This window comes from Oryza glaberrima, chromosome 11 (assembly GCF_000147395.1).
Source record: "Oryza glaberrima chromosome 11, OglaRS2, whole genome shotgun sequence".
Taxonomy (NCBI): domain Eukaryota; kingdom Viridiplantae; phylum Streptophyta; class Magnoliopsida; order Poales; family Poaceae; genus Oryza; species Oryza glaberrima.
Genome location: NC_068336.1, coordinates 3,779,880 through 3,800,097, shown reverse-complemented (window position 1 = coordinate 3,800,097; position 20,218 = coordinate 3,779,880). Strand labels below are relative to the sequence as shown.

Here is a 20,218-nt window from a genome sequence, read left to right as displayed (position 1 = left end):
ATTTGCTTATCTTATCAGTTGCAGGATCAAACTGACTGGCACGCTCGCATCTCACCAATCTTTGGACCTGCACTGTAGTTAAGCAGATCTCCTAGACCGGTGTGTTTGATTTTTTCGTCAACAGCTGCAGCAGTTCCTGACTCCCCCTCTCGTTTTCCACACGTACGTTTTTCAAACTATAAAACGGTACGTTCTTTTTTTAAAAAAAATTTCTATACGACAATTGATTAAAAAAATCATACTTATTCATTTATTTTAAAAAATAGCTAGTAGTGCTTAATTAATTACGTGCTAACGACCGCTCGTTTTCACCAACGAAGACAGCCCATGGTGTTTCACGTTTTATGTGGGCCAATTAGGCCCATCAAGTAGCCGTCATGGTCAAAGACTCAAAGTTGACCACAGCCAGCCGTTAGATCTAATCTGAACGGTTCGCGTTGACTCGGAATCATCGCCTGCATCACACTTGACCTGTGGACCTATGGTGCCGCGCGGTGGCTAGCGAAACCGCCATGGCCGCGGCGACGATCGAGCTCCCGCGCTCGCCGGCGTTCCGGCTGCTTCTCGTCACCGCGGCGAGGAAGAATCTCCTTCCCGGCGGCGATCCTCGCGCTCGCCGACTCGATTGCCGGCCGACGTGGGGAGCAACGTATCGCTCGATTACACTTACACAATCCGAGTAGGAATCGAAGTAAACCTCTCTGTATTTAATTTGCAAGGTAAATTTGCAACCGACCCATCGAGCGATCGATCTCCGAACGAATTCGATGGCTTCCACGTCGAGGAAACGTTCGGCGCGTAGCCTGCAAGAAGATGACCAGACCTCGTCGGCGGCAGAGGCGCCGGCGGCGGTGCGAGAGGACGAGGAGCGGGTTGCGGTGGCGGGCATGGAGGCGTGGAGGTTCGGGTTCTCGAGATTCTCCGGGTTTCCCGCGTTCAAGTTCGACCCCACCGACGCCGACATCGTCGCCTCCTACCTCCTCCCGCGCGCGCTCTACGGCCGCGGCCACGCCGCCGTCATCCAGGACGACGTGTCGAGGTGCGAGCCGTGGACGCTGATGCGGGAGCACGGCCACGCCGCCAGCGCGCACGCCTTCTTCGTCCACGACCACGAGAGCGTCGGCGGCGGCGGCAGGCGCAAGGTGCAGCGCGCAGTCAAGAATGGCGGCGGCGTGTGGCGGATCCAGAAGGGCGAGGTGGCGACCCTCACCATCGTCCGCGACGGCGGCGGAGGCGGAGGCGAGCTCGACGTGGTGTACAAGCGGCGCAACCTGAGCTTCCACCGCCGCGGCGAGAGCTCCTCCTCCGGATGGGTCATGCACGAGTACGAGATCACCTCGCCGCCGCTCCCCGCCACCGTGCTCTCCCGGATCAGGGCCACCCCCAGGGCCAAGGACAAGAAGCTGTGCATCAAGGAGGAGCCCTCCTGCTCCACCTCCGCCGCCGGCGACGGCGACGGCGAGCGCTCTGGCCCTAACCCAGACCACATCGCCGCCGGCGCCGGTGACAGCGCCACTGCCAACCACAACAATACAACGTCGGCGGCGACAACTATGGCAGCGGCGGTGTAGTCTAATATTATCCAGACCAGCCGGGTCCGAGCCACCAATATGGTTACGGCGAGCAGGTCGCCGGCAATGGCTTTGTGGCCGGCGACGGCGGTGGCGGCGGCGAGCCATTGCACTTGTGTGAGGACTGTGACGGCAATAACGTTTATGGCTACGGCGGGGAGGTGAAGCCTGAACCTGATGTCAACGAGTGATTTCAATTAATTCTCCTCTTCTTACCAGTTTTGTTATTTAAGTTATGAATTCCTTTCATTTCTCACTACTACAAAAATGATTTTCATTAACACCCCATACTTGTGTTATTTTTGCAAATGAGAAAAATAAAGATCCGCTTGCAAAAAATATATATAGAGTGTTCTAAGTCAATACCTGAAAATCAATTTTCACACTCGAGCGTGCTAAGAAGTTGGTCTGCAAAAATATAGAACAACCTTCTAATAGATCCGCTTGCGAAAGGATAGCACGACGCTAAATATTATGAACTCAGCGCCCACTCCCACTCATGTGCTCTCCCTCCCTTGACTCCCTATCTCCTCGTCTCTCTCAGCTTCTGGGAGGCGGAGAAGACAGCTGAGGCCTGCTACCACCAGAGTGCTCAATGCCGTTGTCAGGGAAGAGCCGCTGCCGCGAGCTGACTGGGAGGGGGGCGGCAACAATGTCGCTGGCCTCGAGAGCGGTCGATCCACCTCCAATGGCCTCAGGAGTGACGGATCCACCGTCGGCGGCACAGGAATGGTGACCTCCATCGCCTCTCCCCGTCCCTCGCTTCCCACGGTTGAGCTTTGGGTAGTGGCAGCACGCTTCAGGCTCGTTAGATCTGGTGGAGCTCGACGTGGGGGACAATGATGACAGCTTCATCGCCTCTTCTCATACCTCGCTTTGGGCAGCTACGACGCTAGCCTTCAAGCTTACCCGATTTGACGGTGGCTAGGGGTATAAATTATCTTGGAGATTTTATGGCTAAAATTCTTTTGCAGGAGAACATCTTCACATGTCCGCTTACGAAAATAAGATTTTGCATGTGGTTACGGTGCCAGCCCATAACAATCAGTATTTTTATACATGTTTGGCGTCTGTTTGAAAAAGCTGAATATATATGATCGTTTGAGAAAAAGCTTTCTGTAGGAGTGCCTTTCTCTTTAGAGTGTTGTCTGTTGTAGACATTGGCTTTAACGAGCTGTAAATAAGTATTGTACAGTTACAAATTCTGTACGATTTAATTGCCAATACTTGGACTATAGACAAAATATTTTAGGACTGAACTATAAACTGATTTGTTTTTCTGTTGACCCGACTTGACCCGGAATAAGCTTAGCACAAACGAAGTTAAACTAGAGGCCTTGTCAGCAAGAACTTCTAAGCGTTCAAAAAAAAAATCTGTTGATTTTTGAACATACAGAAGCAACATAACTTTGATATAATTCTGTTATCACAATTTGGATAGACACGTACAGACGTTCCAAAGACCAAAGGTGATGATCGGAGCATATTTAATTACATCAATAGATTTCTAGAACATATATACCGAAGAAGCTTGGAAATTAATTAAACCAAGCATGCCTTCATCTCACCAAATACCTATATACGCGGCTACGCGTGCTAATTTCACCTTAAAAAAGAAAAGAAGAAGAAAACCCCAGAGATCGATGCGAGTAGTTCATACGTACCAATTCACAGTCAGCACTTCACCTACTGCATCTGTTGCCAGCTTCTTCAAAAGTCCGATCACCGACCCAGTCCATTCCTACCCTCTCACACGCCAAAAGAATTTAAAATAAATTAACATATCCAACTTGCATGCATGCACGCAAGAATGCCATAAGAATTTCTACATGTAGTTAATCCAAGTATGCAAGAATTATTGAAGAATGCAATGTAAATTAATCAAAGTCTAAATTGAACACACGATCAGCTAGAGCTAACCTTAAGAAGGTGTCAGAAGATAATATATTTTTTCATCTTTTAGAGAAGGTATTATGAGATATCGTATTTTTTATGTAAAATTTGGTATATCTTCAACTGCTAGATATTCCATGATACCAAAATTTTCATGTGTAAATAATTTAGATATCTCAAGATGGGCCAAAAGTGATCATTTTTACGTGCGGAACTCTGGCCCGTCTACCAGGAAAGTTATGAAAAAATCTCTCTTTTTCTATGCTAGTGGAGCACCCGCATACGAAAATTCAACTTTTGCATGCGGGTGTTTATATCGTCCGCACTTAAAAATAAAAATCTGAAAAAAATTAAAAATCGCAAAAAAATTCTAGCCACCGCCGCCGGGCTCCTCCCTCTGCCGGCAGATCCAGGCGGTGCCTGCCACCTGCTGGATCCGCGTGGGAGCCGCTTTCGCCACATTCGACGCGTGACGGAGCCTGCCGCCGTGCTCCATCACTGCCGCTCGCCGCCCGACTGTTCTGTGCAAGGAAGCTGTCGTTGCCTCCTTCAACGTGCGGGGGAGCCCGCCTCCGTGGTCTGTTACTACCACCCACCGCCTGCTGTCAGCCACGCCATCCGCCGCCTATTACGAGGCCGGCGTAGGCGGATCCGCTCGCTGCTTGCCGTCAACCACACAGCCCGCTGCTCGTTGTCAGCCGCGTCACCCGCCACAAAAATATATTTAAGAGGCCCGCCTGTGAAACGGGCGTCTCCTTGAGAGGTTCGCCTGTAAAAATAAGCTTATTTTAGCGTGCGAATCCTTAAGAGGACCACCTGTGAAAATCGATTTTTGCGTGTGGTCCTATTAAGGAGCTGTATGCGAAAATGGAGTACGATTTTTTACATACTGGACTAGTTACGGTCTGTCTGCAATCTAAAGAGGATCTTGTCTAGAAAAATCATTTCTGTAGTAGTGCATACCGCCATGGCAAGGAATGGCTTGCTCTTTCATCTACTTGCTGGATTGGAGACGTATTGTTTGGCGGCGGCCGGCGGCGGTGGCCCGCGCGGTGGCCGGGTGCAAGGAGGCCAGCGGCCCACGGCCGGGCGGCGGCAATAGCGACTGGATTTTTTTTATTTTGTGAATTTTTGTAGTGGATGATGAATGGTTTGTATATTTTGTTGGATATTTTTTTTTGTTGATTTGGGGATGATCTCACAAGATTTGTGGATTGTGGATGTGTATGTATTGTGGATGATTTTTGTTGTGCTTGATTTGTGGAAAATTTTATTGTGCATGATTGATGATTTGTGTGGATTTGGCTAGGGGAATAGATACAAGCAGCAAAAAAAAAACAATAAATAAAAGAAAAAAACAGTTGGGATGTGGCCTCTATCCATATTTAAAGATGGATTTTTAAGCCCGGTTATTTCACCCGAGACTAAAGATACTAAGATAGGTATCTTTAGTCCTAGATTCGTCCTCCCTGTTATAAAACCGGGAGTACAGGGGGTTCCGAAGAGGGAGTAAAACCCCTTTCACAACTAGTGTTAACTAATTTATCCTCCATTATATTTCTAACCTGACTGTTTGCATATATCCGGCCATTTTTGCAGTCGCCTTCCTCGCCGTGTAGACGACGATCGAAGAACCTTCGAATCCAGCACACACCAACCACACCCCCGACCTCCCCCTTTAAATTCACCCATGCACACGTCGTCGCAAATCACATCACACAGCTAAAGCTAGCTTAATCCGAACCAAGCAATGGCTGCCTCCTCCTCCTCCTTCGTGTTCGCGGCGGCGCTCCTCGTCCTGGCGGCGGCGACGGCGGCGCAGGCGCAGAGGGAGACGAAGCTGCGGGTGTTCTGGCACGACGTGGTGAGCGGCGGGCCCAACTCCACGGTGGCGCAGGTGGCGGAGGCGCCGACGACGAACGCCTCGGCGACGGGGTTCGGCGCGGTGGTGGTGATCGACGACCCGCTCACCGACGGGCCCAACCTGACGGCCTCGCGGCTGGTCGGCCGCGCGCAGGGGATGTACGTCGCCGCCGGCAAGGACGCGCTGTCGCTGATGATGGCGATGAACTTCGTGTTCGCCGGCGACGGCCCGTACAACGGCAGCAGCCTCGCGATCCTCGGCGCCAACCCGGCGGAGCGCGCCGTGCGGGAGATGCCGGTGGTGGGCGGCACCGGCGTGTTCCGGTTCGCGCGCGGCTACTGCCAGGCGACGACGCGGTGGTTCAACGCCACCACCGGCGACGCCACCGTCGAGTACAACATCCATCTCCGCCTCGATTAATTCATTCATTCATTCTCATTACTTGAGACGATGATATTGAAGATGATGATCGTGTTGATCAGTTCATTTTACTGCCGGTTTTTGCTGTGTGTTGACCAGTTGATTACTAGAATATATAAGCTGGGTGTGGTGTCATATGCTTTTTTTTTTCCCTGTAAAAAAAAAGCTAGCTATGATTTTTGTTGTTGTTGTTGTTGTTGGTAGGGGTGTATTCTTGAGGATGATTATTGTTTATAAGTTCTTAATGTGTTTAAGAATAATGAGAGCTTCATTAGCTTACCTTTGTTACAATTTTTTATTTTGATGGATGGTAATATTCCTCCAGGATTTTTGTGCACCCCTTGGTTCACCTAACACTGACCATCCCGTCAAGATAACATATACTCAAAATAATCATGGAAAATTTTCCCCACTAACCGAGCGTCGTATCCACACAAGTGTTGCCGTTTCCGACTCTAACAATATATAAATTTTAGTTTTTTCTAATTTATTCGATCTTCTTGTTGACACTAAATAGTTGGTCAATTCCAGATTAATCGATAATATTTTTCGAACAGATGCTACCAGTTCTATCCGTTTCTATCCTTAGGGAGCGTTCGTTCTGATGAGTTAGGGTGAGAAAGTACATCATAGTCCACGCACACGCTTCCCAAACTACTAAATGGTGTGTTTTTGACAAAAAATTTCTATAGGAAAGTTGCTTTAAAAAAATCATATTAATCTATTTTTAAAATTTAAAATAGTTTATACTCAATTCATAATGCGCTAATGGCTCACCTCGTTTTGTCTATCTTCCCAATCTTCTCCTCCCCTATCCCTCAAACTCACCCTTAGAGCAAGTTTAATAGTATAGCCCACTACTAGCTCCAATTCATCTACAACTAATCTAATAGCCAATTCATACAATAGTTGCTTACTATACTATTAATATATGGTCCCACATGTCATACACACATTGCGTCTTGGATTCCGCGCTGCAGCTGGCTATAGATCTGTAGCTCGCTGCTCTTCTCTCTCATCTTTTATCTCATTAAAATATGTTTGCAGCTAGCTAATAGCTTGCTATTGTACCTGCTCTTAGGCTTCGTTCGTTCCCAGGTGATCTGGGAGATTGAGAGAGAAAACATCTCGTTTTCCGTGCGCACGCTTCCCAAACTACTAAACGGTGTGCTTTTTGCAAAAAAATTCTATAGGAAAGTTGCTTTAAAAAATCATATTAATCCATTTTTGAAATTTAAAATAGTTAATACTCAACTAATCATACGCTAATGTCTCACCTCGTTTTGCGTATCTTCCCAATCTCCTCAATCCCCTTCTTCTCAAACACACCCTTAGGCTGCGTTCGTTCACAGGAGACAGGGGAGATTGCGACTCCTTTTCCGTGCGCACGCTTTTCAAACTACTAAACGGTGTATTTTTTTGCAAAAATCTTCTATAGAAAAGTTGCTTTAAAAAATCATATTAATCCATTTTTGAAGTTTAAAATAGTTAATACTCAATTAATCATATGCAGCAGCAGTGCACCCGGAAGAGGAAGCTTCCATGGCGGATGTAGTATAGTGTGAAAAAACGTATGCATGGCCACGTGATGGGTAAGTAGAAACGCGGCATGCGGCAGCTGGTCAATGCATTCCACGTCTTTCAGGGTCAAATTCAAATAATCCATTTTTTTAAAAATTACCCCCTTTCGAACAAGAACGATCAACTCCAAATTAGATCCAAATTAATTAACACATAAACGTACGCCATCAGGTAGAAGAATTAATCTCGCTCCAAATTATAAGCATCCGTACGCAGTTATTTTCCATATCTCCTGCTCCATGAAAATCGACCGGCCAATAACTTTGTTCATACGCACATGTCATTCTGGTTTCTGGAGTCTGGACATGCTTGCGTTCATTTTTTTTAAAAAAAAAGATTAATGTATTGGAGTATTTCATCTATCTAGCACTTGTCAAAATGACTGGGCCGCATGCAGTTTGGACCATCGCCCTTCAGGCCTCCAAAGTAGAGAAGCAGCCATAATCTGAAGGCCCATCTGTGAAGTGGGTCGGGCCCAACGCGGTGCAATTTGCCGAATTGTGAAGCTGCGGCCCACTACGCAGTGCGTACGGAGTTTAATTCTCCGACCCTCTCTTTCTCCTTCAGTCTTCAGAGGCTCAGTGGCACCACAGCTGCGCAAAGCTTATTAATTTGTGCTAATCTTTCGCCATTTCAAACCAAACAAAATTCGTACGTATTGCGCATGTTTCTTACTCCCTCCGTTTCAAAATGTTTGACACCGTTGACTTTTTAGCACATGTTTGACCGTTCGTCTTATTCAAAAATTTTTGTAAAATATGTAAAACTATATGTGTACATGAAATTATATTTAATAATAAATCAAATGATATAGAATAAATAATTATTTAAATTTTTTGAATAAGACGGATGGTCAAACATATACCTGAAAAGTTAACGGTGTCAAATATTTTGAAACGGAGAGAGTATATGTGCCACTGCGCAATTATACCAACTAAGAATCTCCAAAACCTCTGATCTCAACTGGAACATCATCACAACCTCTGTACCACCACTGAACATCACAAATAAACTCTTTGCTGAACAAAACGAGATGGAGAAATGGGTAGAGAAAAGTTATGCTCTTTATCACAGAGGAATTTGTTCGATCTGTTTGCTTAAATTCGATCGGATTTGGAACCTGAAAATCGATCGAGAACAAAAGCTTTACAACGATGGCAACATGGTGGGACAAAGGTACACGCTGGTTACCTGCAAAATTAGGTAGGGTCGGCCAGTCAGGGGAGTATTATCTTTTACGCACACCACCGAACCTCTACAGATGATCATGGCCAGAAAAACTACTCCCAAGATCATCAATTGTAGAGTACATAGCTTGACAGACAGATCAGCACTGAAAGCCTTGGTTGGTAGTCATACAGGTCAATCATGTTTTCATGGCTGCAGGCAACTTCTTTCCTATGGCTTTCACCTTGGCAAACGAGTCACTGTTGTCTGAAACTCTGAAAGATTAGTTCTTTTGAGCTTTTTGGGCTGACCAGTAAACAGTATTTTTAAAAGAAATTGTTTACAAGTTTCTTTAAAGAATTAAATAGATATTTTTTTAAAACACTTAATTAATTATATGCTAATAGCTTTCTCGGCTTTTTTTTTTCTCAATGAGCTCTAAAGAACTCAGCATAATCGGTGGAAACTTCTGTCAGGGAACTTTCACCGTGCCACTGAGTCACTCTCATGTCTGAAAATTCTGAATCTCTCTCTCTCTCCCTGTCTTGTTCTTAGCTTCTCTTCCTTGACACAGGAAACTAATAATTCAAGTATATATGCATCCCTCTCACACATACACACACACTAATGTGCCAATGACAAACAAACACCTCTGTCCTCTGAGACAGCTCTAAATATAACTTGTTTGGAGTGACTTTATCTGACCTGTTGTATTTGGACTAGTCCTTATAATTGCATTCTGATTCTTCCAATGTGTAAGAAGAGAGGAATTAATTCCTACGGGTGAAGTTGATAATTCTGACGCAACTAACTTACTAGTACTGTGTTAATGTATACGCAAGCAGAGATTAATAATATGAAAAACTCCGTACTTTGTTAATTACAACTCCTTAATTCTGCGAGTGTAAATTTAGCTGCAAGCAAGAGTCCATCATGTGCACTCTCTGACCGTGCATGAGTAGGTACAGGACCGTGCATGAGTAATTGGACTAATTTATTTACGTTTTGCTTAAATCTGGGAGCTTTCGTAATAACAAATCTCTGAAATAGTAAGGAGAGAAAAAAAATTGATATAATTAACTGGTTCAATAAAAACTCTCATTATAAAAAAAACAAAATTAGGAAGAACGAATCTGTGTTGGTGAAGTTGGTTATCTGCAAAAGGCAGATCAATTATTTCTCTCCTTATCATATTACTGTTGTTACACCCACCAAACCTGAAGATGATATAATATAGGAACACACTAGAAGAACCAAGATGCATATCGACAAACAGTGACTACAGATCTGCAATGCAGTGATGACACGTTGACACCACGACCTTAATTTTAATTTCTCAATTATTAAAATCTTCAGGTGGCATATCTATAACTTGGATGATTAATTCAATATATCTATAATAATGAAACCAGTTGATCAAAATGTAATTAAGCAGGCCAATCACCCCTGCATATTGTTAACTCCTTTTCTGAAATCCTGCATGAATAATGTTCTCTTCAGTTTCACCACCATCCAACCACCCCCAATGTCTGAAGAATCTTAGCTAGTCGCAGTCAGTCTGCCTTAACACCGACTACTCCCAGTTTTCAGGTACAAACAATTCACATGCTTAACATTCTTCCCTGCTACTATCAGCCTGTCACTAACAATAATTAATAGTTGCTTACTAAATAAATATTACAGCACTATAAAGTATAGCTTGCTTAATTAGCTAATGAGATGTGCACGCGTAATGCAATTTACTAACCTGACGAGTCCACGCTAAAAAAGGGTAACTTCTTGGAGGTAGTGGCATGAATTGTACTACTGACACTACTAGTGTACTATTAAGGACTAATCACCTCATTAGTCTATACACATTCTCCGTTTTCTAATGTGTGACGTTAATTATCGATTTCTGAACATAGAATTTTACTATTTATCTTGCTAAAAGAACTATATAAGCATTATTTCTTTTGTTGCGACTTGTTTTATACCACATCCATCCTAAAATATTAGGATTTTTAGGGTTGAACACAATTATTAACAAAATAGATAGAATTAAATAGGGAAGATTGTGATTGGATGCGAGTGAAGATAAGTGAGGAAATTGATTTGTGGAGTGTTGTAATTAGTTGGGAAAAGAACATGGATAAAGATGTTGTTATATTTTTAAATAAACTTTGAAGACTAAACGTTACTATTTTAGGACGAATGAAATACACGGCTCAAGTATATATGACTTATATTTTCTATATATTTGTACTTATTTTATTTTAAATAAGATGAATGATGAATTGTTAGGTGTTGACAATGTCTCATTAAAAACGAAGGGAGTATATATAATAGAAAAAAAGACAGAATAATTAAACAGAGAAATGCTAACTATAGGCTAATTAAGGAGATGCTAAATATAGGTTAAATCAAGGAGATGGCTACTTCACATACCAACCCCATTAGAAAAGGGAAAAAGCTCTACCACGGGAAAAAGCTCTACCACGTGCATGCCGCTTCATCACTTCATCTCCTACACCAACCACTCCCATCGCATTATATCTATTGCTTCCCTTTCATCTAAAATACTTCATTTGTCCCACGAAAACTCAACCTAAAAAAAATATGATCTTTTTTAATATAATAAATTTGGATAACTAAGATGTGCCACATCTCCTTCTAAGCTAAGTTTTTTTAGAACGGAGGAAGTACAGCAGTAGTAGCTACATTAATTATATATTAGCAGCACTCATCCTCTCACTAGCTCCTCCTTCAGCTTGCTCGATCAGCTCAAGCTCCAGCTGCAGCCATGGCGAAGGCGGCTCTCCAGCTGCTTCTGTTACTGTGCGTGGCGGCGGTGGCGTGGGCGGCGGACGACGGCGGCGGCAGCGGCGCCGGGATGACAAAGATCAAGGTGTACTGGCACGACGTGGTGGCGGGGCCGAACCCGACGGCGATCCGGGTGGCGCAGGCGGCGTCGACGAACGCGTCGTCGACCTACTTCGGCGCGGTGGTGGCCATCGACGACCCGCTGACGAGCTCGCCGGCGGCGGCGGCGGCGGGGGAGGTGGTGGGGCGCGCGCAGGGGACGTACACGTTCGCCGACCAGAGGGTGATCGGCCTCCTGATGGACATGAACTTCGTGTTCACCGCCGGCGACCACAACGGCAGCAGCCTGGCGATCATGGGGCGGAACGAGGTGATGTCGCCGGTGAGGGAGATGAGCATCGTCGGCGGCTCCGGCAAGTTCCGCATGGCGAGGGGGTACGCCGAGGCCCGCACCGTCGACTCCGGCTTCAAGTCCGGCGAGACCATCGTCGAGTACACCCTCTTCGTCAAGGCGTAGCTAGAAGATGATGAGCGACATACATAAGCACATTTATGTTTGTTAAACATCGTTTGTTGTTGTAACATGCTTGATTTATCGATTGTTTATCAAGCTTACAATAAGATAAGCAGCTCCGACTTGCTACGACGGATCTTAACCTAAACAGTTGACTTCACTGACCAAGAAAGCCCAAAAGGATCACATAGGAGACAGCTTAATCGGAAGCTTTAAGAGGAAAAGAGGTCCAGCCACTACAGTAGTCCAGATCAACAGTGACAGGCCCAAAACATCACCTCTGACGGATTTAACCTTCGTCAGAGATAAGTGGTCAGTGATGTCTCCTCTCGCCTCTAACGGGTGGAGGCGTCCTTTAGTGGTGACTATCATATGTGACGGGTCGTAAAATTTCACCCGTCACATGTGACAGATCGTAAAATTTCACCCGTCACAGGTGATATTGTTCTCTAACGGACTACATATTATCACCCATCAATGAGCTGCTTAATAGGGAAAAAAATCAGTTCACATGTTAGCACCCGTCACTTATATGCACTAATGTGGAAAAGCAAAAAAATAAAAAGTTAATCCTTGTTCATCGTTGTCGTATCAACACAGTGTCAAAAAACTACAAACAGAAAGAAATCAATCATTTGGATCTCTCACTGCAAACTAAATGCAATAAAATCTCTTGCGGAAAAAAACATGGAAGATCTCGATCATCACAATCACATAATCTCACATCTCACATGAGGAACCATAAGAAATTTCTGTGGAAACAATACTCTTCGGAAGGGGCTCATAAGGTAGACAAGACCTAGGATGGCCGATAGGGGCTCGCATGGCTAGATCCGGCAGCTTGTCGACAAGGATTGCAACTAACCGCCAGGACCTCCTCCTCCACCGCTACCACCATCCGTCGTGGTCTTTTGCAAGTTGAACAACAAGCTTGGAGAGGGCAGGTGGAGCTTGGGGTGGAAGAGGCGGTAGCCAGAGCTCGAGGATGGAGAGGCGTCCACTGGCTCTTGGGGGCAAAGGAGACGATGATCGTGGCAGCCAGAGCTTGAGGTAGAGGCGGAGGGACGGGGGTGCTCGTGGGTGGGAGAGATGACACAACCAATACCGGATCCAGCCACTACGGTGTTGGGGGCGGTCAAATCCAGTGTCCCCCCGACCTCCTAACCTCGAGGAGGCTGGATATGGCACCCCTGTGGCTCGATGAAGGAGGTGGTGGTGGCGGTGGCAAACCGAGCTCGTAGGTGGAGAGGTTGCCGCCGGTGCTTGGGGGCGGCCGAAGCTCAAGGTGGAGGTGGTGGCGATGCTCATGAGTGAAGAGAAAACCCAACCAACGCCGAATCGACCCACCACGAGGTTGGGGCCGATCAGATCTGGCGTCCCCCCACCTGGGGACGCCGGATCTGGCATCCCTAGGGCTCGAGGATGGTGTCGATAGTGACAACGGTGGTGGCTGCACATACTAAAAATTTCTTACAAATTTCTTAGTAACAAAAATCCCATACAAACTTCTTTCTAACAAAAAATCTTAACCATTTGATTTAGTCAACTGAAAATTGTAAAAAATAATAATCAAGATTTAACCGTAATGTGATACCTCAATGTGTGTAAAAAGTTCAAAAGTGTACTACCTCCGTTTCAGATTATAAAACTTTCTAGCATTGTCCATATTCATGTCTAGATTAATTAATGCATATATGAATGTGGGCAATACTAGAAAGTCTTATAATCTAAAAATATCTAGATTCATTAACACCTATATAAATATGGGCAATGTTAGAAAGTCTTATAATCTGAAATAAAAGAAGTAGTACACATATCGTTGCCCGTCTAATTCATAGACAGTTAATCTAAGTTGCCTCAAGAGCAACAGCTCCCAATCTGCAGGTACAAACTACACATCTGCTTCCCTGTACAAAGTAGCTTATACTACTACAATTAGTATAGTACAAGAAAGTAGGTTAATTAGTTAGCTGACGAGTTGGGCACGCATGAGCTCATTAACTAACCTCATGACAGCCCACGCTACAAAAGGTCACTTCTTGGTGGTAGTAGCTGGCCTTCACTATACGGAACTCCCAGTACTAATATACTAGGACTAATCACCTCATTAGTCTGGACATTAATTAGGTATATTAGTTAATTATTAATAAATTAATTAAGCAGAAAACTTAATTGCCAAATTTATACTCCCTCCGTACTAAATGTTTGACGCCGTTAACCTTTTTAAACATGTTTGACCGTTCGTCTTATTAAAAAAAATTTAAGTAATTATTAATTGTTTTTTCTATTATTTGATTTATTGTTAAATATACTTTTATGCATATATATAGTTTTACATATTTTACAAAAATTTTGAAATAAGATGAACGGTAAATATATTTTAAAAAGTCAACGGTGGTAAACATTTAGCAACGAAGGGAGTACTATAATTAAGTACTGCTTGGCCACCACTTCTCACCTCACCTACCGACCCCATTAGAAAAGGCAACCTGCATATGCTTGCTCTGCCACATCCACTCTATCTCACTGAATTTCATCATCTCCTACACCAACCACTCTCCAATCTCCATTTCTTGCTTCATAAGTACTCGATCTCTCACTAGCTCTAGCTACCTCCTCCCTCCTCCTCGTCTTGCTCAGCTCCGGCCATGGCGGCGTCACCGGCTTTCCTCGTTCTTGCCGTGCTTCTGTGCGCCGCGGTGGCGGTGGCGCGGGCGGCGGACGACGGCGCGGCGGGGATGACCAAGTTCAAGGTGTACTTCCACGACGTGGTGGGCGGGACGAAGCCGACGGCGATCAGGGTGGCGCAGGCGGCGTCGACGAACGGCTCCTCCACCTTCTTCGGCGCCGTGGTGGCCATCGACGACCCGCTGACGACCGACGCGGCGTCGTCGTCGTCGGAGGTGGGGCGCGCCCAGGGGAGCTACACGTTCGCCGACCAGAAGACGTTCGGCCTCCTCATGAACATGAACTTCGTGTTCACCGCCGGCGACCACAAGGGGAGCACCCTCGCCATCGTCGGCCGGAACGAGGTGCTCTCGGCGGTGAGGGAGATGAGCATCGTCGGCGGCTCCGGCAAGTTTCGCATGGCGAGGGGCTACGTCGAGGCCCGCACCGTCGACTCCGGCGCCAACTCCGGCGAGACCATCGTCGAGTACACCGTCTTCGTCAAGGCGTAGAGAAGAGAGATCTACCTGCAAATTAAAACGCTACTAGCAATTATTGAGCGCCGTGTTTGTACGCGCTTAATTAATTGATTAGTCTTTTCATTCCGAGTGCATTAAATATTGTTTATCATCATCTTTGGTTGATTTTCTGATTGGGTTTCAGTTGATCTAATTGGAGGGCGAATCGATTTTGTTTGAATAAATTGAATAGGTCGATTTATAAGTGTTTGGTAGAGTACGGAATTAACTAATTAATTAGTTAGTCAATGGAAGAACAATTCAAGGTGGGAGTAGGAGTAGTAATAAACTAATTAAGAGTAATAGAATTATAGAAGAATACTACAATCGAGTAGGATTCGATTCGTTGGGTTGTCGGTGTCCAGATTCGTTTGTGGGGTGTGTGGGGGTGAATAGTACTCCCCAAACGATGCCTCCATTATTGTGGCTGGCAATTGTGCCGTTTTCTTCCTGATTTGCCTTTTCTTTTAGGGCCTGATGGTTGCTCTCGCTTTTCCTCACTTTGCTTGGTGGCTCAATGATGCCCGGCCCATGGCAGCATATGGTATGTTTAATATATACTACTCCCTCCGTCCCAAAATATTTGACGCCGTTGACTTTTTTAATCATATTTAACCATTCGTCTTATTCAAAAAATTTAAGTATTTTTTAATTCTTTTCCTATCATTTGATTCATTGTTAAATATACTTTTATGTATATATATAGTTTTATATATTTCATAAAAAATTTTAATAAGATGAACGGTCAAACATGTTTAAAAAAGTCAACGGTGTCGAACATTCTGGGACGGAGGGAGTATTATATAATGTTCTGCAGCCCAGATGACTGAGATTTACCATGCTATAACAATTGTTTGTTTTATGTCAAAACGTTGTCTTTAATCTCCGCGACTCAAATTTATCAGGGATTGGAGTCAAACATTTTTTTAAGGCTCACCGTATTAACTACTCCCTCCGTACTCGTAAAGGAAGTCGTTTTGGACAGCGACACGGTCTCCAAAACATAATTTTGACTTCTTGTTTCTATAAAAATATTTATTGAAAAATGATATATGTATACTTATGAAAGTATTTTTCAAGAGAAATCTATTCATATAATTTTTATATTTTCAAACTCAATAACTTGGAAGTTATTCATGATTTATATTCCCAAGGATTGACTTAAACATTGTCCTAAACGACTTTTTTTACGAGTACGGAGGGAGTATATTACCGTACATTCTTTTTTTCTACGGTGCCGTACATTCTTTTTTAGAAACAAGATACAAATGTTCATAAAGACGCGCACACTCACTTCTACGAACCCACACATGTACACCTTACCCATATGAACACCTCTGGAAGGTTAGATCAGTATATCTTGTGATCAGGGTTTTTAATTTTGAAATTTTTTTTTGCCGTAGGGGGGGGGCGCGGACCAAAATTTCGGAAACTTTAAAATTTTGAATAAATTTGAATAAAATTTGATCAAATTGACAAAAAAAATGTAAAAACCCGAAAATTTCGGGCGAGATATGAGCTTGCCGAGGGGGATGAAATTACCAAAAATTCGGAAATCTCGAAACGAATTTCAAACCCTGCTTGTGATTGACGAAGTCACCACGAGCATCTCCCTATCGATAGATATATCACCTATCACCGAAAGCGTAATTAGTCGTAAATACAAACATCAATTCTATGACTTAAATCTGATTGGACTGGTTTTAACCCAAGGAACCTAACTAACAAATTAAGCTACCCTCACTTCGCATTGTCATACGGATTTAATCCTACGTGCCATCTTATTTGTGACCATAGACACGTACTGCAATGCTCTAAAACTTGGGCTACATGGGCCATTTTTTGGGCCACTCTCACACACGAAAGGAAATTATTGCACAGAAAAGTCCACTTGAAATCCCTCAACAATTGGTCGAGTTTAATTGCGTCCGTCAAACAGAAATTAAAACCGGATATAAAAGGTCCCCAACTTTTAATTACTAGTATATGGGTACGTTGACTAGGTCCATCGATCTGTATTGACGTAGAGCGCTCACATGGCAGCTCCCCTGAACCTGAAGAGATATGTGGGACCCAGGTGTCAGCATCCTCACCACCTTTTCCTAATTTCTTCACACCGGCGTGCGACGAGCTCGATCTAGAGCTCACCCGGCCGGCGGTGGCGGTGGCGATGGTGGACGGACGTCGAGCCCCAGCAGCAAGTTGTCGGTGAGAGCAGCTGGAAGCTAGGCGAGTTGAAGCCAGTGACGGACGCAGCAGCGCGGAGAGGAGCACGCCGGCCGCTCGATCCGTGCGTACGTACGTGCGATGCCGTCGAGTCGTCTAGGACCATGGCGACGCCGCTGTGCAGGTTTGGCAGGGGCGATCTTCTGTTCTATCGGGATTAGGGAAGACGTACGCGCGCCCGTCCGTCGCCATGCCATGCCATCAATTTCAGTCCGAAATTTCGCCGAGAGGGAAGGCTGCCGTGACGGACGTCCTGCATGCTCATCCTGGGGGGTGCGCCGCCGCCGACGGTCTGCATGCCTCTCCGTGACCGACACAACAACTGCCTTCTCCTTCGTCCCCGTTGCCATACGCACGTCGGTGAAGGTCGTTGGGAACGACCAGCTCCTCCAATGCCATCACCACGCATCCTCCGATGTCGTTGCTGCTTCTGCACTCTGGGATTACATCGGTTAAGGATCAGGAGAGAGATACGGGGAGAAAACAGGGTAGAGATGTTTTTTTTTTTATAGTGATATGTTGTCACGTACTCCCTCCGTCCCAAAAAAAAAAAAAACAAACCCTGAGTTTCCGTGTCTAACATTTGACCGTTCATCTTATTTAAAAAAAATTAAAAAGACAAGTCACGCATAAAGTATTAATCATGTTTTATCATCTAACAATAATGAAAATACTAATTATACAAAAATTTTATATAAGATGGACAGTCAAACGTTGGACACGGAAACCTAGCTAGGGTTTGTCTTTTTTTTTAGGGCGGAGGAAGTAGGTGCATAGAGCCTAAGTCAACATATCATATTGGACGAAACCACTGAGAGATCCAATTTACTCTGGTTTAATAGATGGGGGATACTCTCTATCCGGTTTTGTGGTTGGGAGGGTCTGCACTCAGATAAAAGCCGATCGATAGTTTTTGAAGACAAAATAATTGTACTTTGTCCAAAACTCATGTTCCTCATCTGCATGCATGGATCACATTGACACGTAAATCTGAGCATTTTTGGAATTTTTTTCATTTTTAATTTTTTATTTTTTAATATTTACAGAAATATTGTACCGGCGAAAAGTTGTACAGAAGTAGATCCTGTCGCCCTCCCTGAGAGCGGTAGGGTGACGTGAGGGACGGACAAGATGAAAATAAAAACTAGAAAAATACATTTTTTGGCAGGGTAAAAATTGCATTTGCCCACTTGCAAACTTTGCAGAGGGCAGCAAAGGACCTCAATGCAAAATACGCATACCTTGCCACCCTCCACTTGGGTGGCAGGGGCCATTTCTGTAAATATTTTGGATGATATAATATTTCTGTAAATATTAAAAAATACAAATTTTAAAATGAAAAAAAATCAGCATTTTCATCAATCGCGCTGGGCCAAAAAGGATTTAAGCCCATCCGGCGAGGTGAATTATTGAGAAACGGGTAATTAACCTGTTGGACTGGGCTGATATATTCTCGAATACGCCTTTAATTTGTGAAATAAGTCCATTTTACCTTCCTCATCTCTTGCGCTTGTGTGAATAACATCTCTCATCCGAAAAACCGGGTATAACGCCTCCTCCATCTCCGAAAACCAGAACAAATCACCTCCCTCGGTTGTTTTGCTGGTGGTTTCGTCCGACGTGGCGTTGTTGACCCGGCTGACAAGCTGACTCAGCGTGGTGGGACCCACATGTCAGTGTGTAGCTATCTCTCTCTCCCTTATCTCTCTCTCCCCCGGCCTTTCTCTTCACCCCGGTGCGGCTCGTCGACGTGGGTCGGGCGCAAGGCGCCCGGGCGGTGCGTTGCGACGCAGAGAGGTAGCCGTGTGGCGGCGGTGATGCGGGAGAGCGCACGGCGGTGAGCGGCGCGTACGATGCGCTGGTCGGCTACGGGCGGCGGGGCACACGGCGACCTGGCGCGGGTAAGGCAGATGGCAGCGGATGGCGAGGCCGGGCACGGCACGTGGCGACCTGGCACGGCCTGATGGTAGCGGCACGACGCGGTTGGCCGGCGGGGCTCAGCAACGGGCGGCGGGGGAGGGGCGCAGCCGACGACGGGCGGAGATGTTAAATGACATGATAAGGGTTCGGTTGATTCAGCTGAAGATAGGCCTTGCGCCACATGTGATATTGATCCGGTAGTTAGAATAGATAAGATTTGTTTTGATTGTTATCACATGCAGTTTGTTTTCTAGATTTGAGGGATATGTTTCCTTAAAGCGATATATGTAAAAGCCACGATGGGGGCTATTCCCATCTGATCAACACGCATCCAGCGCACAGCATGAGTGCTGCTGTTTCTCCCAGAAACTTTCCACATGGTATCAGAGCTCTGATCCGTTCCTTGCGATCAGTCTCCAATGGCGTCGTCGTCTAGCTCGACGAACTCCAATCCACTTCAAGGCCACCCGATCACAGAGAAGCTCGGGAAGGCAAATCATGCCCTCTGGAAGGTACAAATCAGTGCCACCGTCAGAGGAGCACGGCTTCAAGGCCATCTGACTAGTGCGACGAAGAAGCCATCGGCGAAGATCAGCGTCACCGTAGATGGCGCCACAAACAAGACGGCGAACCCGGCGTACGACGACTGGGAAGCCACTGATCAACAAGTTCTGGGGTTCCTTCTCTCGTCCTTGACGAGGGAGGTGCTCATGCAGGTTTCAACCTGTGAAACTGCAGCTGAGGCTTGGAGCGCCATTGAGGGGATGTATTCCACTCATACTCACGCTAGGTGCATCAACACGCGCTTCGCTCTCACCAACACGAAGAAAGGTAACATGACAACTCCTGAGTATTTCACTAAAATGAAATCTCTAGGAGATGAGATGGCAATTGCTAGAGGCCGCCCTATCGATGAGGAAGAATTGATCCAGTATATCATCACTGGACTCGGAGAAGGCTACAGTGAGGTCATCTCAGCCGTCTGCGCAAAGGTAGAGCCCATCTCTGTAAGTGATCTGTATTCACAGGTTCTCAACTTCGAAGCACGACAAGCCATTTATAGTGGAACGCAAGA

General features: G+C 45.4%; 4 protein-coding genes across 4 annotated transcripts; all 4 read left to right on the top strand.

Moving 5' to 3' along the window:
• Positions 1-887: 887 nt before the first annotated feature.
• LOC127754645 (NAC domain-containing protein 77-like) lies at positions 888-1,571 on the top strand. The gene has a single exon (XM_052280217.1). The coding sequence runs from the start codon at positions 888-890 to the stop codon at positions 1,569-1,571; it is 684 nt and encodes a 227-aa protein (XP_052136177.1).
• Positions 1,572-5,100: 3,529 nt separating this feature from the next.
• Positions 5,101-6,039, top strand: LOC127755307 (dirigent protein 22-like). The gene has a single exon (XM_052280961.1). It carries the CDS (start codon positions 5,215-5,217, stop codon positions 5,746-5,748), a length of 534 nt encoding a protein of 177 aa, XP_052136921.1. The 5' UTR covers positions 5,101-5,214; the 3' UTR covers positions 5,749-6,039.
• Positions 6,040-11,123: 5,084 nt separating this feature from the next.
• Positions 11,124-11,958, top strand: LOC127755069 (dirigent protein 22-like). Its single transcript, XM_052280705.1, has one exon. The coding sequence runs from the start codon at positions 11,279-11,281 to the stop codon at positions 11,813-11,815; it is 537 nt and encodes a 178-aa protein (XP_052136665.1). The 5' UTR covers positions 11,124-11,278; the 3' UTR covers positions 11,816-11,958.
• A 2,343-nt stretch (positions 11,959-14,301) lies between these two features.
• On the top strand, positions 14,302-15,112 carry LOC127753998 (dirigent protein 22-like). The gene has a single exon (XM_052279452.1). The coding sequence runs from the start codon at positions 14,461-14,463 to the stop codon at positions 14,989-14,991; it is 531 nt and encodes a 176-aa protein (XP_052135412.1). The 5' UTR covers positions 14,302-14,460; the 3' UTR covers positions 14,992-15,112.
• The last annotated feature ends 5,106 nt before the right edge of the window (positions 15,113-20,218 follow it).

What these genes read in the sequence shown, in the direction of transcription:
- LOC127755069 (XM_052280705.1), top strand. Translation starts at nt 11,279, where the DNA reads ATGGCGAAGGCGGCTCTCCAGCTGCTTCTGTTACTGTGCGTGGCGGCG.
- LOC127753998 (XM_052279452.1), top strand. Translation starts at nt 14,461, where the DNA reads ATGGCGGCGTCACCGGCTTTCCTCGTTCTTGCCGTGCTTCTGTGCGCC.
- LOC127754645 (XM_052280217.1), top strand. Translation starts at nt 888, where the DNA reads ATGGAGGCGTGGAGGTTCGGGTTCTCGAGATTCTCCGGGTTTCCCGCG.
- LOC127755307 (XM_052280961.1), top strand. Translation starts at nt 5,215, where the DNA reads ATGGCTGCCTCCTCCTCCTCCTTCGTGTTCGCGGCGGCGCTCCTCGTC.